General features: G+C 39.3%; 1 protein-coding gene across 3 annotated transcripts; it reads right to left on the reverse strand.

Annotated features, from left to right (window-relative positions):
- Positions 1-300: 300 nt before the first annotated feature.
- On the reverse strand, positions 301-16,174 carry igsf5b (immunoglobulin superfamily, member 5b). 3 transcript variants are annotated; one of them, XM_031290741.2, is made up of 10 exons: positions 16,045-16,174; positions 13,232-13,320; positions 11,137-11,454; positions 7,684-7,811; positions 6,684-6,849; positions 6,041-6,172; positions 3,882-3,906; positions 3,095-3,183; positions 1,811-1,875; positions 303-870 (listed from the first exon to the last, which is right to left on the reverse strand). In XM_031290741.2, exons 2-10 carry the CDS (start codon positions 13,278-13,280, stop codon positions 763-765), a joined length of 1,080 nt encoding a protein of 359 aa, XP_031146601.1. In that variant the 5' UTR covers positions 13,281-13,320; positions 16,045-16,174; the 3' UTR covers positions 303-762. The 3 variants fall into 3 exon arrangements, with proteins under 3 accessions (XP_035860501.1, XP_031146601.1, XP_031146603.1); XM_036004608.1 differs by lacking the exon at positions 1,811-1,875 and having other exon boundaries at positions 301-929; XM_031290743.2 differs by lacking the exon at positions 1,811-1,875 and having other exon boundaries at positions 737-870.
- Between the last annotated feature and the right edge of the window lie 1,762 nt (positions 16,175-17,936).

Genomic DNA, 17,936 nt, shown 5'->3' on the forward strand with positions numbered 1-17,936 from the left:
GGATAATTCTGGTTTATTACAATTTGGATCTTATTTTTGTAGTTTGGGCCAATTTCTTTTTTTAATTAACCTGACGTTCGGAGACAATTACTACGCATTACTTGACGAGATAAGACGGATTTTCCTGTAAAATGTGATCCCGCGATTCTCGAGTGAACTCGTGGTATCGCGAGAATCCAGCTGCCGTACAAGGTGATCTATTTGGAATTATAACACACACAAGTTAGTTGCTGAGATCTCAGAACATGAACGCATAAGATGATCATTCAGCTTCTTTTTTGTATTTAATTTTTTTTTTATTCAGCTTTGAAATAAAACCCAAGGTTAATAAGCTGGAATTTTTTCTTCAAATACTCATCTGTGTATGAAAGTATATACTATAGTTTATGTCCTGTTTTGGTGCAAATTACTATGTCCTGCACAAATGATAGAAACATAAGCCAAGAACATAAAGAAACGCAAAAATAGAATGTATTGAAAATTCAGAAACAATGTTTTGTGTATATTATTCTAAAACAGTTGACATTTTTTTAAATTATGCAATAAATGTTAACGGTAAAGGTATCACAATATATTTTCAAAATAAGTGTGCTGTACACATTTAGCTGAAGATCACATAACATTAGCTTCTAGCTTTACAAAAATGTGAAATGTGAAACATTATACCGTACAAACACTGGTAAGTGGCCCACCTGTAAATACTGTACTGTAAAATAGTGTAAATAATTTTTTTTAAATCAAACAATATCCCAATAAACATTTTTAAACTGTGGTAATTCTCCTGATATTCTTGGAGCTTTCCTCTAGGCACACCTGGGCTTGGTTCTCACTGTGTAGAGACTGGCTGCTGGAGGACACGACATCAGGGACCTGGGGCACACCATCACATTTAGGTTTTAGTGGCAATACACATGTAGTTTTATGCAGCACTGTAGATGGAAAGCAATCACAGAGAGGTTTTTGTGTATCATAGTTGCCAAACAGTGCAGTACAATCACACGCAGACCTGATCTAGATAAGGTAATAAGGTTACTTCAAAGAAAGTGAATCAGAACTGAACTTGTAACCTCAAGTGAGAGCTGCTTCACATCAGACGTAATTGGGAAAAGAGGCATCTTAAACCAGTCCAGAAGCATGCAGTTTTCCCTCCATTCATTATTAGATAGCAGGATATTACACAATATATAAATACAGGGTGTCCAGAATCTATTCGTAGATTACAGGTAAGGCCTAGAAAAAAACGTGAAGCACAATTACCTCATCAACATTGACAGGCTAGAATCATGTCAGGGTAATGGCAATATTTAATTTGAATCCATGCCCGCATTTACACCTATAGATCATCCCAGTATTTAGATGATACACCATTACGACAATGATGATGATCATGGAGGCACTTAGAAGTGACCCTGTGGGCTAAAAATAGTACTGGTAGCATTTTGTGGAGCAATGCCAAAAAACATCCACATCCCTGTATGACATCAAGTTGTCTAATGGGAGGCCAATTGAGAGGCAACAATATAGCAGCGCAGTTTGTTCTTGTTCTCATTAACATGGGAGGGGGTGGCAGAAACTCCAGCTGCAGAATGAATGGTTGCATTATTCAGCTACAGTCGACCTCTCCCTCTCTCTCTCTCTCTCCCTCGCTCTCTCTTTCTCTCTCTCTCTCTCTCTCTCTCTCTCTCTCTCTCCCTCGCTCTCTCTCTCTCTCTCTCTCTCTCTCTCTCTCTCTCTCTCTCTCTCTCTGTCTCTATCTCTCTCTCTCTATCCCTCCCGCCCTACCCTCCCACCTTCTCTTTCTCTATCTTACCTTGTGAAAGCTGACAAAGTCCTCCTGCCTACGAGTTTCCATGATTAGCTCATTGTAAACTGCATCTGCAGGGTGAAAAACAGCAATTTAGCCTGATCTAACCTCACAGCCGCTCCAACCACCCCACTTTGGACTTAAAGCTGACCTCAGCAGAATAGTGGGAATAGTAGGAATTTAGTGGCTCAGAGGTCTGAGATGTGCACCAAGTAAACGCAGCATCCTGAGTTTAAATGCATTGTTTGTTTCTGTCTGAAAAATATAAATATGATTTGCTTGATTTTGAAACCTGCATTATGTGGTTCATGGCTGCTTAACTGGCCAATTGCAAGTACCTCACCCAGCTATTACTTACAGTTTTTACTTGCTCTGTATTGTTTGAAGTATTATGTTACAGTATTTACCCCGTTTACTAAACATGTATACTTTGCATTACAGATAACCATTTTGCAAGCCATGCTGCAGGGTTTAAGGAATTTCAGTGGATTGTTTTTCCTACTATTCCAATCATCCATTGGCTTTCTTAACTTTACAAACAATATGAATATGGGTTACCAGACTTTAGAATCTTGCTTACGTTGTGTAATCCGTCACATTGAACATCAAGTCTGCGATGCTTTTTGTCAAAGTAACATTGTTGTTGAGAATCAATCTACAATAAAGCGCATTACTAAGCAATCATAGTCTAACTTTGACAAAATAATTAATACTGACTTTGTTTGGTGTGATAAAATCGATTCAACTGATTGATTTTCATATTGCATGCAAATTAATGGAAACCAATATGTTCCTTAAATGGCATCAAAAACATTCAAAAATCTAAAAATGTGTAGCATGCATTCAAAAATGGTTGGCAAAAATTTAAAGTGCATATATATATATATTTGTAGTTAGGGAGCTACAACTAACACACATGAACATACTGAAAAGGTTCTTTAAGGTGAGTAAAGCTATATTAAATAATCTGTTACATAATTGACCGCCATCATAGTTTAAACTGTAATTTTGATACTGTCATATTAGGCAGAAACTTTATGCCGAAACCTCATCATGTAAAAAACAACATTTTAAAACTCCCAACAGAAATATTGTGGTCATTTAGTGTTATGAGTTTGTAAAAATTAGACTTACCAGTTAGTACAGTTATTTTAATTCTACAGTTTGACAGAATAAATTGAGCTACTTATTTGTACGGTCAGATGTTCTGCTGTCAAAAGTGTTATTGTGATTAAACAGTTGTAGTTGAGGTTTAAAATGATCATGGTGAACTATGTGGGTCTCTCTCACCTGTGGGGCCCTCACTAGAGTATCCCAGGTTGACCTTCCCCCTTGTCGCCTCAGCAACCAAGCTTCTCCCACTCACTGATTGGTCGAACCTGAAATTGCCCAAATGAATGGTCCAATGGAAAAGATAACCTTTAGCTCAGATAAGGAAGAGCCACTTTGTCAGACGCGATGCAGTTGTGAACAGACAATTTTCTTTTCTCACAAAGCTGCAGTATATCAGGGGCCTCTGCATTGTTTTCATCATAAAGTGCTTTGACAGATAAAAAATGAACATCATCATTTTTCAGTGCATTTTATTAGACCCAGCTAAAGTGCTCAACTCCCACTTCAATGTGCTCAATGGAAAAGCTATAAAATGTGTTTCAGCTGCATGGAAAATGCTGACAATTATAATGCGTTATATATCTGCTTCTTAAATGAGCTAAGGACAATTTGAATCTTAATTAAGTTGTTACAAAATGTAATGACTATTTAACGCATGTAATTTCAAATTCATGTCTTCAATTTTCTTTTATAATGAGGAACAATAAAAGCCCATTCATTCTCAGGAAATAAGTTGTGCATATTAACCGAGATTCAAGCTGAGTCTTCATATTTGCTTATGTGAATTAAAAATGAACTCTACATCTCTGCTTCGTTCACAGATTATTGGCAGCTACTTGCTCCTCAAGTCAGACACTTTCACTTAGGACTCACAGTTGATCTTAAGGTTGGTCGAAGGTTTGCATTGTTTGACAATAGCCTCACAAAGCAATAATTGTCTAGAAAAAGCGCTCTTAAATCTTACCTTATTGTCTCCTGTGGGCTCAGTTCTGAAAGATAAAAAAAAGGCATTAAGTTTACAGAATTATTATGAGCTATCAGCCGCTAACTTAATTATTCTCATTGGCATTGACCACAGAACCATTGTGCTTGCTTACTGCATCTACAGCAATATGAGAGCTGTGAATGTCCTGCCGTTTATTAGTTTTGGGTTCTGCACTAATATCATAGCCTCCAGTCAGTTTGCAGTTCAACAGTGAAAGCTGGAGCTGAGTGTTAATGAGTTTTGTAACACAGCTTCATGGTTGTCTTAGTCAAAGGTCCTGCTGGCCACGGCGAAAACACAACAATATAACAATGGTGCAGATGGCACTTGCCTCAGGAGACATATAAACTGCTTCTTTTACAGGGAGAAAAATTGCCTCGTCATTATATTTTAAATCCCTGCTGTCAAAGTCTTTGAGGGTGACAATTTTAGATCCCTTCTATATTCCCAATAATTACAAAGCATACATTACTCCCCATTGAGGTGGATTACTCAAGAAGAGCTTAATGGCTTGGAAGCATGCCACATCCTCTAACACGTGAAACATCCTCATGAAGTTAATTTAACTTGCTCAGGGATTTTACATTAAAGCTGTAAGGACGACAGTGAAGGAGGTATCAGACGTTTCAGGTACAGAATCACCTGCCGGAGGAGAAAGGTCACACCTGCTTTATGATAATCCTTTTGCTACAAACCAGAGCCGTGATTTGCAATGGACCAGACTCAGTCACAGGGATTAAACTGACTTTTAAATGTGTGACTTAGGGCCACTTTTTGTTATCGTGCACAAACAGGCCTCCTCCATCTCCTTGTGCTATAGCATAACGATCCCCTCGGAGATGGCACTCCAAAAACATCTCTGCAACGTCCCTCCTTCCTGGCCAGATGTTTTTTTACAACATCACACCACTTTCTTTCTTCAACTTGCCAACAGGCAACGACCTCACTGTTTGGACAAGTGACAAACTTGTCACATCACAAATATTCTCGGTCGGGTAATGAGCTCTAAAAGTGTTGCAGTAAAACTGTCTCACTGTGTGGTGGTTTTAATGGGCTTCTCAGAAATTCCTGAGCCATGCAATTTGGTACTGCCTTAGTCACCTTTAGACTTAAAAACAAAAATTCAACATGTCTCTCTTAAAGGAATAGTTCAACATTTTGGAAATTATGCTCAGTGGCTTTTTTGCAGAGAGTTAGATGAGAAGAGTGATACCCCCATTGTCGGTCAGTTAAATATAAGCTGGTGTTATGAGTGGTATTGATCTTCTCAACTGTCAGCAAAAAAGCAATCAAGCATGTTTCCCAAAATTTGCAACTATTCCTTTTAAATCTACAGAACAATCTGTGTCGCAAAAAGCTTAATGTGACACTGACTCATCTGGCAGGAACCAGGTGTGAGTGAGGACATCATGTTCGCCAAGGTACAATTTCTGCCAGTGTACCAACAGCTATAATCCTTTTAGCATACAGGTTGGTGTCATGGTCCTTTTATTTATCCAAGGGTGACTTTTCTGCAACATCCTGTAACACCTTTAAAGTGGAAGTACTGTTTCTTGGCTGGCATTTGATAGAAGGCAATACAATAGCACAAAGTTCAAAGTAGATGTTTTCTGTTTTTTTTTTCTCTTTCGAAGAGCACAGGAGAGATTTGTATGTTGTAGCAGAAAGAAACATGCTACTTAATTCCAGTTGGACTTAGAAAACTACTCAACAAAGTTACTGTAATTGCAGTGACAGAAGTATCTTTGCACATTCACACTAATGTCTTGCTCAGGGCCACCTCTGCACCTCTAGTTGTTCAGGGTGAACAGTTGTTCCTGTTCGAATTGTCCCAGTTTTTCTTATATTGCCTATAAAACCTCCAACCCTGCAGTCATACAGTACACATACTTCTCTAACCTTTGTGCTGCTACTCTTTCCTGAGAAGAAAAGCTTTGTGCTGACAACTAATGTTCTGCCTTTGTCAGAAAATATATAGCGTGCCCTTGGTGAAGGTCAGCTTGGGGCAGTGCCGAGTCACAGCGTGTAACCGCCCATCTTCTTCATTATACTTTAATCACAGTTTCTGTACTGGATAAGTGTAGGGGGAGGTGACATTTTTTCACCTCGAGCAATTCAAGTAAGAGAAAAGTGCATACTTGCTTGTGTCCTTTGTCTATACCAGAGGACAGTGCAGATGCAGAGCAGGAGGAGCAGCAGAACGGCAGAGAGGGAGGCTGTTACCGCCACAGGGACTGTGCAGTCATCTCCCTCCTGCACCACCTCTGCAACTGAAGAGAGAAGGTTTCCTCAATGTTTTGGTAAAGAAATGCTGAAACAGTGTTGTTACTTTGCAATTCAATTACAGATTTGCAGACAAGCGGTAAAGAAAGGTGTGTTCAATTGTTTCTGTTATAATTTGCAGTAGTATGCATCAGGGTGTTTGCCAAGGGAAGTGGATTTCAAGAAAATGTTACAGCTACAAATGGAACAAAATAATAATGCAGTATTTGCATTTTGGGCCTGAGAGAGGTTGGCTCTGTGATGCAAACTCATGCAGTTTTGATCTAGCAGCTCCTTTCTGTTCCACTCGTCCACTCTTCTCTTTAATAGTAATGCCCAGTGATGATTCACAGGCCTCCCAAAAGAGAAAGGGACATAAAAAGAGGAAAAAACACAAAGAGAGCCAGGTTATAAAAGAGAAAAGGAATGTAGAGATAGAGAACTAAATTAGGACAGACAAAGAGAGACTAATGGTGCATGGGTGTTAAATTGTAAAACACGAAGGCCGTGTTCTCTCACCCACTGTCAGGCGGACGCTGCTCTTCAGTGGTGTGGGGAGGGCAGACACAGAGGCCAGACAATCCACATTAGAGCTCTTTGCTGCAGTGAAGCTGAGGTTGCTGGTCACATTAAAGAGGCTCTTCCCCGACTCTTCACTACTGATGTTGTATTCACCCTGGCTCACCTCCGCGCCAAGAGAAAGAATTAGTATTATTCATATTCTGCTTACTACTTACAATCAAAAAACAAAAGGAACAATACAAATGTAAAAGTATTTTTTCGTCTTGTGATGCGGCCACAGTCTTAAATTGCTTTGGAGATGACATCTGTTTTTATCTTTATTTTAGATTTGTTCAGCCAATAGCTGAAACGCTCCATTCAGAGGCAGATCAGTGTGGCTGTAGCTCACACGAATGTAATGAAGCTCAATACCATTTGGTTATTGGTACTTAGCACCAAACAATTACACTTGAGAAAATTCTACAGCAACATGTCTTTCCAGATATAATGACATGATAATCCTAAGACTTTAGTTGGACCCGTAGTGCAGTTTTCTAAAGGGTCTGGAAGAGTCTTAAGGCCACTTTCTCCAAACAAAAAGCCTGAGAGTAATAATGTACCTGCATTTGCACCTTCTCTGGCTCTGCACAGGCACACAGCTTTTTTGAATTTCTGCTGTTTTGCAGGGGTAATTGAAATGAAAGTGGTCTTGAGTTAAAATGTGCACAAAGAGAACTGAATTTTGTGAAAAATGGACAAAAAAAGTTTGCTCTTTTTTGCCTCTTGTAATGCTATAAACCAAATGCAATTGAGTGCATTGTACTGTATTGGGGTTACAGCTGATAAAACAGGTTTTTTGTTGTGCTTGTTGAGTGGCCGGTCACTTAATTTCTAAATCTATTTGTGTGTCAAATGAAGAGTTGCAACAGTGTACCTTGATCTTGATAAGAGTTTTCTAATATATAATGCTTTGCTAAGTTTTCAAAATAACAATAGTGAGGAGGATGTATGTACTTACCTTTTTGTCATTCACCTGCCATTGCAAAGTGGGTTGAGGGTACCATCCTGCTGCTTGGCATTCAAACAGGACCGACTGACCCTTGAAAGCCAACTTATCCTCCCCAATGACTCTCACGCTGCCCTTTTCTGCAGTGAGAAGAAAGTACATACACAAACTTAAATGGTTTCTTATTTATGTGCTTACATGCATCTAAATGTACTTTTGTATAGTCTACATGCATGAGATTGTATAAGTTTATGAATAGCGACACTGTGTAGGAATCTACGAATTTCTGTTGAAATGCACGTTGTTGCATGCACACATCTGTACCCAAGATGAGCATCACCTTTCCAGTTGGCCTGCTCACTTTCAATGATTGATCGCATTTTTCAAAGTCTCAATTGCCTGACGAATGCTTATGCTTTTTTCCCCTTCATCTCCTTTCCTACCAGCCAAATAAGCCACTTAAGGCCCTGGGAGATACAGTATCTCAAATGTGAAGTCTACTGTCTGGCAGAATGAAAGGCGGTGGATGCAACAGACAATTGCTACAGACAGAAAGATAATTACAGAAGCTTCGGTGCTTTGTCAAATGAAATGACATGTCTGTGTGAATTTAGGTTTAAATCCTTAGATCTTTTGTGCGCATTATTGGCTGTCCCTTTTCTCCAGGGTATTTTTTTGATGCCTGATTTGGTGTCATAAACATCCTACCATCCAATTCTAAAAGAGTGTACTCTGGCTGCTCTTAGAGAATCTCAGCACCATTGGAAAAAAGGTTGGCGAGGAACCAACAGCCTCATTTGCACTGACTGATGGGCTCTGGGCGATCATGGCAGATTGATACATCTAAACAGAGAAAGGGACGACATCAGCACTCTCTCCCAAAGCTCCAATTTAAGTGATCCCTGAAAAAGGTTTCATAAGGTTGGTTAATCACTGTAGGGAAACTCTGAAGACTTTTGGCTGCTGTGGCAGGCTGTGTAAGGCCAGGAGCCCCCACCCAACTCTAATTCCACTGATATTTCAGCAGGGGTCCTCAGAGGGTAATTTTTGCTGTCTGTGTGCAGGATTGGTGTGAGTATGCGCACAAAGGTGATCTAACATGAAAAGTATACAACGTGCACTGTATGTTTGGGTGTGAATGTATTTCAATGAGAAGGGCACTATGCCTCTACGGGCCAAACATCACAGCATGGGGGCAACCTCTAGCTCACCCAGTAAGAGCATGCACCCCATGTAGACTGAGTCCTTTGCAGCGGCCCGGATTCGAATCCAACCTGCGGCCCTTTGCTGTGTGTCATCTCCCATCTCTCTCCCACATTTCCTGTCTGTCCACTGTCATCACAAATAAAGGGAAAAGCCCCAAAAAAATAATCTTAAAAAAAAACAAAACATCACAGCATGTTCACTCTTTATATTGAAGTTCTTCTTTTCTGCAGCTCTAGCATTCACTGCAGAGCCTGTTTGTACTCAACAGCACATGCAACCATATTGATTTGCTCAAGTGAAGTGTGTGTGTGTGTGTGTGTGTGTGTGTGTGTATGTGTGTGTGTGGACAGTGTTGTCATATTTACATCATCTTTATATTGGACAATTAAAGCAGGGAGTGTGGATGATAGCATACAGAGTCAACCAGCCCACTGTGGATTTGTGGCTTTATTCCAACAGTATATTTGAAACTGCAGTACACAAATCACAGGCAGAGTTGCTGACTGTTAACTGGGCGTGCCAGGATGCACAATTAATTCAAAGGCTGTGTCAGGCCATAGTGATCCTCTGCATCCAGACTGAAGGGCCTGATTCCCCATGCACTACTGTTAATGGCTGCATATGTCAGTGGGGATTTGTGGCACTGGCAGCAATGGAGGCTCTTACAGTAATATATTGGAGGCGATGGGTCATTGGTTTTGTTTCTTCTTGTTTTTTGCAGAGAGGATGTTTCCACACAGATTTTTTTCTTTTAGCTGAGCTCTCAACTCAGTTTGTACATACTGCAGATGCAAATAAGCTGAATGATAAGGTCAAGAGAAGCCCAGGTCCAGGCAAGTATTGACGCATTTGCGAAATAAGTTATCATCTAGTTTGAGGCATACCACCTCCATGTGAGCTAAAACTCTGCTGTGCGAATAAATAGCACTGAGTGGTCAATATCTTCCCAGAGATGCATGTCATTAATTAGTTATATGCTCAAATTATGTTTTTCATCAAGCAATCTTTGAACTAAAAGGCTGTACAAAACTTTGATCCTTCTTTTTAATTAAGTTTAAAAAAAATTACATATTCTTCTCCACTCTCCCAAACAAGCCCGACTACCCTGCCTTCAGCAAAAAGAAAAAAATGCTTAACCCTTTCCTTACCTCCCTTTCAACCATAATAATTTTTGTACAGTCCCAAATTTGTGTGGAAATGAAAATGTTTGTGAATGGTATGGTCAATTGTAAGTGAAATTGCTCTAACTTGGTTGTTTAGACAGTTTTAGTTGTTTAAATGTTTGTTTTTTGTGGTTATTACTATCAGGGAAGTCCCACTTGTTAAAATGCTGCAGTGCTCTCCAGCTTGAGATATCAACACCATCAAAAATGCAGAGAAGTACTGATTCTTATCAAGTCCTGACTCCTAACTTGCCTGCAAATGTGCCACCCAGGCCTCACACAGCATACCCACTTTGGCACAGCACATCTGCATACAAATATACACTAAATGAGGAGAGGAGATGAGATGAGATGAGATTGGCTGCAGCCTGTAAATCCTGCTCTGCTGCCTGGTCTGACTGGCATGGAGTCCAGTGCCTTCCACCTGGTATTTATATCTGAGAGCCAATCAATTCCTATCCCAGACACCACCCACACTAACATAAACAATGTCACAGAGACCATCAAACATGCCTGGGCCACTGTACTCCACCACACAGGCCCAAATGACTTCCCACCCTTGATATACACCCTGATTGGTCACTCAAGCGCTTGTTCAGCTGCTTTTACAGAAAACTTTAATTTTTTTAATGCCCACTTCAAAGGAAGCATGAGCGCCTTCTTTATTTTTTGTGAGTAGAGATGGCAATGTGTGGGTGGGCAAAATGAAAGTAGCTACACAGCTCCTGCTTAGTCCCTTCATTTACCTCTTTTTATTTATTTTTTAATGCTGCTTTTTGCCTCGTCAAGGTAAAATTTGGTGTGTTTCTGCATTCTCTCACACTGCAATAGTTGCAATTGAGACTTGTTCTCTGATTTGTTTACTTCGCAGCTTTGCATGCGTGTGTGCAGACTCTTGTTTGCAAGAATGTGAGTATCCCTAAGAGGGGCTGGCTGCACAAAAAGACTTTGAAATTTGCTACAGTAGAAATAAACAGTCCCTTGCTGCCTTCATGCTACAATGAACCAAGGTAACATGCACACACATCCATACATGAACATATGCACATGGTACCTCCTCTGATACAAACATACGCTCACATATGGACATACAGACCTTGTACAAACAGGCTTGCTGTTTTCCTATCAATACCCTGGAGGTCACAGGTTACTTGTCCCTGGTTGTGCCTCTGTGTGTTTTTTAGGACAAACACCCAGCTGTCCCCCTGAGAGACACTGCTTTTTTCGGCCGTCACATTTGGGTTGATGGAGGGCAGGACACCAATCTCCTTGGAGATAGTGAGAACCGCTGTACCATTCAGCAGCCACACCATAACGGTCCAGTGGGTGTTAGAGGTACTGCAGGTAAGCCGGGCCTCCTCTCCTCGCAGCACGGTTAGTGTTCCAGGTGACAGCTTCATCTGAGCTCCAACTGCTAAAAGTCCAAAGACAGACATATGTAAAATACATTAACAAGTCCTTTCATGTTAAACAGATTCTGAAACAGTTTTCATAATAAGTAAAACCAAATCAAATCACCAATCTTCACCAATCAATCTTGTTGAGCGTTAGATGGGCTGGACTATTTCTTGGCTGGGTGCAGCATATATATATATATAAAACAGTTTTATATCTATGGGGTGCAGTGGCTTCCTGGGGTCCTGTCGTCACCTAGAAGTTGCCAGACAACCAGCGGAAACTCTGTATTTCCAAAAATATCAAACTACTCCTTTAACAAAACCTAATAAGATTTAGTAATATAACAAAGTAATATTAGACAAATAGAATTAAGAAGCTGGCTCTGCAATATAAAACAATAAACCACATCATTTCACTATTGACCTTGTCAGAAAATCACTTCATACAAATGTTTTACTTTTTTGCAATGCAAACTGACTCCTTCAAACATGATCTCAAATAAAATATGTAATGTATACTAGACTTAGACTTAGACTTTTCTTTATTGAGTAAGTCTAGTCTAAGTACAGTAAGATCATATTTGTACAGAAATCAGAATTGATACATCCAAACTGTGTCAGATTGACATTGCTGAAGGTGTCAAGGATATATTATTTGAGAAGAGACTTTGCATTTTATAGTCAAGGGATAAACTGAAGTTGGTGTAGTAAAGAAAACCCATAAATATGGTGGAGTATTAGTGACCAGTAAGTTGAGGCATTCACTCAGTTAGCTCAAAGAACAGAAAAACTTAACAATTCAGTAGCATTGTTTTAGTGAGTCAAGAATTCTGAGGAGGAAAAGTGAATGAGTTATTGCTTTTTTGTCATGAATTGGTAGAGAGAGTGAATGAAAGAAGGAGAAAGAAAGCCTTAGAGGGATAAAGAGACAAAGAAAGAAAATGACAGCACAACTCCCTAAATGTGTTTCTTACTCAGGCTGTCCAGATGGCGATTGGTGATTTGGCCGGATGCATGAATAAGGGCAAATAGGATTTAGGGAAGAAATACTAACAAAAATAGGAGAGCGTAAATTAATCTGTAGCTGTAACAGCAACAGGCCACGGCATCGTTCTGCAGGGTAAACATATTAACAGTAACCTGCAAGGATTACATGATTAGGGCTAAAATAGAAGAATAGATTCTATGAGGAAGTGTTCATAATAACCCACTATGCACTAACTGTTAGGGCCTACTCAGTGCAGCTCCCCAGCTGAATTTCAATGTATCTTTGTGGCTTTCTATCGTTGACAAATAAAGGAGAAGAGGAATTAATATGAATGGCAAACCATGAAATATGAAATAAGAGGTTCACACCACAGTACTCGGGGTGATGTATAACTTGTTTGTGGTAAGCTGTTACCTTACACAGCCAGAATGCAGAATCATAAATTATGCATCCATTTAGGAAATTAGGCCTGAGAAATATCTAGGCCAGCCTGTATGGTTATTTCTTTTCATTGCAATCAGAGAATGGCAGTCTAATGAGCATAATTTCTGCATGCTCCTATTGGGACCATGAACCAGTGACTCTGAAGTCCCCTGACCACTGACTACATTTAGCTGTTAACTAGATAGGCACATTAGGCAGTCATTTTAAAGAAAATTAATTATAAAGTGCAGATAGATTATTTGGCCCTCTAATTAAGAACACCACAGCACTGAATGTGGCCGTTATTACAAGCACATTACTGGTCTTTGTGACACATCTCCAATCAAACAAGCTGCTGTGTTTGTTTTGAGCTGAAATCAAACCTTGAATCCTGCATGAAAGTAGGAGCACTAACAGAGAAAAGATGTCCATGTTTAATCAGTCGATCCAGTCAATCCATTGTTGAACGGACCTGAAACAAAAAGAATTGAATTATTCCCTACAGAGGTTGATCCAAATCACAAGTCTTTAGCCATGCTAGCAACAAGGCTCTAGGGATGATGTCTTTCTTTTAGTCCACCATTTTGGTCCAGACTGAAATGTCTCAACATCTACTGGATGGATTGCCATGAAATTTGCTACACATATCCATGGCCCTCCATGGTCCATATATTCCAGTAGGGGTGGGAATCACCAGAGGCCTCACGATATGATATCATCACGATACTTACAGTATGTCACGATACGATATTATTGTGATTTTAAAGCATATTGCAATATTCTGCGATAAATTGCAATTTATTCCCTTTTTTCCAACTTCAAATGTTTCCCAATTTCAAATTATGTCACCAAAAGGAACCTTTGTCAACATCTGTTTTATCTAAAAAGATACATTTCTGTTCTCTGTTCATCTCACTTCAATTTTATTGCTGCAAAATGGGATTGTCAAGCAGACAAACTGACCAACACATATATAATAAAAGATTGATACTTGGCGTCTGTGTATCGATTCAGTATTGCCACAGAAAATATCTGTTATTTATATAATATCTGTTATCTTGCTATCTATACTATGCTGTATTGATTTTTTCCCCCATCCCTACTTTCCAGTCAGCCTCAGCTGTACTTTTGTTTAGTGCTAATTAAAATATGTTAGCATGCTAACATGCTACACTAAGATGGCAAACATGTTAAACACTATGCCTGCTAAACATCAGCATGTTAGCAGTGTGAGCATATTAGAATTTAGAACCCCTAGGATTAGTCTTTCAAAACTTATATAATAGCCTATATAAAACATATATCTATATAGTAAATCTTCTATAAAAGACAACAGGATCAATTGCAATCTAACCTTTTAAGTTTACATGGTAAATCACTTGTTGGTAAAGTTTTTCCATACAGGTCAGAAAAATTAATGAAGCTTATTAGAGTTTATTATATTTAATTTAATTCTTATTTTCTTCATTCTGAGCTTAACTCGTCCCTGTGCATTCAAGTCATTTCAAACAACATTAAACTGAGTATTTGCTGACACCAAAATGAAGCAATACAATAAAGTCTAACCAACCTGAAGAGTCAAACCAAGTTACAGTAAATGTATGCAACATCTGTTCACTATGTTCTTGTTTCTGATAGTAGTAATAATAATAATAATAATAATCCTAATTTATACAGCACTTTTCAAAACAAAGTTAGAAAAGTGCTTTACATGGTTGAATTAAAGTGGATTAAAGTGGCCATATTATGCTCATTTTCAGGTTCATAATTGTATTTTGAGGTTGTACCAGAATAGGTTTACATGGTTTAATTTTCAAAAAACACCATATTTTTGTTGTCCTGCACATTGCTGCAGCTCCTCTTTTCACCCTGTGTTCAGGTCTCTGTTTTAGCTACAGAGTGAGACCTCTCACTACTGTAACATCTTTGTTGGCAGTTGCACATGCGCATTAGCTAGGTAAGGATCATATCATCTAGCTAGCTGTTTGTTTCTACAACTTCAGTAGTAGGCTACAAGGCAGGATTAGCCGGGAGACTTCTTCTAAATGAGGGCACACTTCCAACTTTGCGTGGAATACCTGCAGAATAGGGACATGTAAGTAGTTCTTTTGTAGATTATGGTGAACTAGTGTGTGTTGTAGCAGTGTTTTGCCATTCAGAACGAGCTAGCATGCTAGCGCTAGCATGCTAGCGCTAGCATGCTACGGTTAGCCACCTCATTTCGGCTAGTGACATAAAAAGCCCTGCCTATTTTGAACAGCTCACCCGGAGACTGAAGGCAGGACACATTCAGAAACCTGTATCTCACTCAAAACAGCATGGATGTTTTTTTTCCCAAGTTTGTATGCATGTGGAAGCACCAGAGACACAAAATAACACCCAAAATCCCAGAAAAAGTGATTTTTTTTAATAATATGGGCACTTTAAAACATTTTAGGATTGGGCTGATGCGATCTTGTCTTCTAGTATTTGTTAAAAGCCGAACAGCTAAAAAAAACATAAATGAAGCAGAGCAGCTGCATTTTGTACTAGTTGAGGTTGTGAGATTGTTTTGGGTTTAACAATGAATATATAGAATTGTATTGAACTGTAACCAAGATGACATAAAAGCATGAACAAGCTTCTCTAGATCAGGTCGAGACTGGAAAAGACAGATTTTTAAAATGCTCCCCAATTGAAAAGAAAAACACCCCACGTGATTTAATTGCTTTTGTAACTTGTTTTTCAAATGAAGGGTCACTGTCACAGGTTTGACATTTGTAGACAGGGAACCAAGATATTTTTTTGTAAAATTGGGATAGACTTTGGCTGACTAAAAAGAAGGATTTCTTTCATTTAGCTGGAGAATTTTTTTGGACATCCAGCCCTTTTTTTCCTGATAGACACGATAATAAGTGAGGAAAATTGCCTTGAAAGTAAAGTTCAAGGCAGTTCAAGAAAGTTCCCATTTTACCACACATTTTATGTTTAGTCAAAGTGCAACAGTTTCAGTTAAAATGATTTAGGTCAGAGTATGATTACTTATTTAGAGGTTACCCAGTAAAATCACGGACATCTTATGTATAAATAACTTGCAGCACTGCAACTGTCTTTCAACCATTTCTTTCACACACAGCATAAAGCAGCATCTCCTGAATAACGTTAAAGTCAATGAACAATAAATAACCATAAATCCCATTGTGTTTGTCTGACTCACCTCAGTCTGGGGTCTCTGTGGATCAGCGGCAAGTGTCACACACGGTGGATACATGTCAACAATGCTGCACCTTTCTCATGCTTGGTGCTCAGCCATGTCACCTAAAACTGTCCTGTTAAATATTACCAAACTCAGTGGGAACTTTGCCCTGTGTTACACACAGATGTAAATATAGAGTGACTCAGACTGCAAACAATACACCTTGTAAGCCCCCAGTTCCCAGGGGGCCTAACAAGTAGACCTCCACCCTCTCTTTAAATGAATGGATTTGGACACACTGGATGATGTAGCCGTATGATAAACATCACAGATGTACAGTATGATGTAAAGCAGAAGGATGATAGCCACACTAGTAGCGCTGCGCTGGATGGCAATGTCAGTCTGTCAATGTCAGACTGATTTATCTCAACAACTTTTGGATTAATCAAAATTTACAGACATTTATGTTCCCCAGAGGATGAATCCTGCTTACTTTATTGCCTTTATTTTTTGGCTTTTAGCGAAATGTCTTAACGATTATTGGATTGCCAAGAAATGTGGTACAAGCCTTCATGGTTCACAGACAATGTATTCATATTACTTTGATGATTCCCTGACTTTTCCTCTAACATCACCATGAGGTTGACATTTGTTGTTTTGACTGAAATGTTTCAGCAGCTATGAATTATCATACAATTTGGTGCAGACATTTATGTTGTCCATTAGATGAACTACCATCATCAGGTCAAATGTTCAGTTTGTCCTATACTTTGGTTTATAAGCAACTTCCTGCAATAATGACAATCCCAACAGCCCACTGGACATATGGAAATGTTCTTTGTGGTGCTGATGGTGCTGAAATAAGATAGTGAACATAACATAACTGCTACATATCTGAACGAGAGACACTTAGGTATACATTCCTTTATTTACGGTGCTATCTTGCGATACATCGTTAATAAAGATGGAAATACTTCTTCGGCCGGTACACCTTCGTGCTTCCTGTAACGATAGCTGTCAATCACGGTAGGCTAAGGCGGTTTGTGGGTGAGATTGCGTTGAAAGTGACCAATCATAAGGCCAGTGCCTCCTTGGTTTTCGCCCCCAAAATGTCAAAAAGTCAGTTTCGATCACACAAGCAGAAATCCACTTTGAAAGCAGAGTGACCTGTAAGAGCGTGTATTTCCCTCCAGCTCTCATAAAGCAGACACTCTCTTGCTTGTGGTGGCTGCTCTGTGCGCTTGCTGAAAAGTTTTATTCACGCAGGTGCCATTCTTTGCCTCTCCCTATGTTTTGTTTCACGCCCGCAGCTGCCTGTATATCTCTGGTTGTTGTTAATTGGTGTGTGAAGACTAATATCTGCGGGTGTGAAATAATATAATTTGCTTGTGAGCATGTTTTATCGCGCTCGGGAGATATGACATAAACCTGACGCCATACATATAAGCATGTCAGCATGCTGGCGTTTAAGTACAGCCTTATAGAGTTGCATGGCTGTAGACTTTTGTTTTAAGAACTTTTGCCTGGTCAGGCCTTATATTGTGTTTTTTCATTTTGGAAATGAGGAACAGATTTTATCAACGACAGTAAGCTGCATGTCACATCTTATTTCTGTTCAGTGACTCTCAATTTAAACAAAGAGTAAATTACTTCTTATTGTTGGTAACTGTACGGCAGGGGTCCTGTGTAGATGACAGCCTATTGTATATTTAGCATGTTAACACTTACATGGTATTGTAAAAGTACATAAAATGCTTTGCCAAAAATATATTGCTATGGTATCGTACAGTATGTCCCCCTTCCTTCTTTTCCCAGGATGTCTTGGGACAAGCCGTTTGCCCCTGTGCTGCTCACACAATGGTCCACTGATCTATAAATATGGCAACAAAAGAGTTTAAAATAAAACAAAATAG

This window comes from Sander lucioperca, chromosome 8 (assembly GCF_008315115.2).
Source record: "Sander lucioperca isolate FBNREF2018 chromosome 8, SLUC_FBN_1.2, whole genome shotgun sequence".
In the NCBI taxonomy this organism is placed as follows: Eukaryota; Metazoa; Chordata; class Actinopteri; order Perciformes; family Percidae; genus Sander; species Sander lucioperca.

Excerpts from the sequence above, each read along its gene's own strand:
- igsf5b (XM_031290741.2), bottom strand. The coding sequence starts at position 13,280 with ATGGACATCTTTTCTCTGTTAGTGCTCCTACTTTCATGCAGGATTCAA. Across the intron at positions 11,455-13,231 it reads ACTTTCATGCAGGATTCAAG|CAGTTGGAGCTCAGATGAAG; the intron begins GTTTGATTTCAG and ends TTGGACTTTTAG. Across the intron at positions 1,876-3,094 it reads CTCTAGTGAGGGCCCCACAG|ATGCAGTTTACAATGAGCTA; the intron begins GTGAGAGAGACC and ends TTCACCCTGCAG.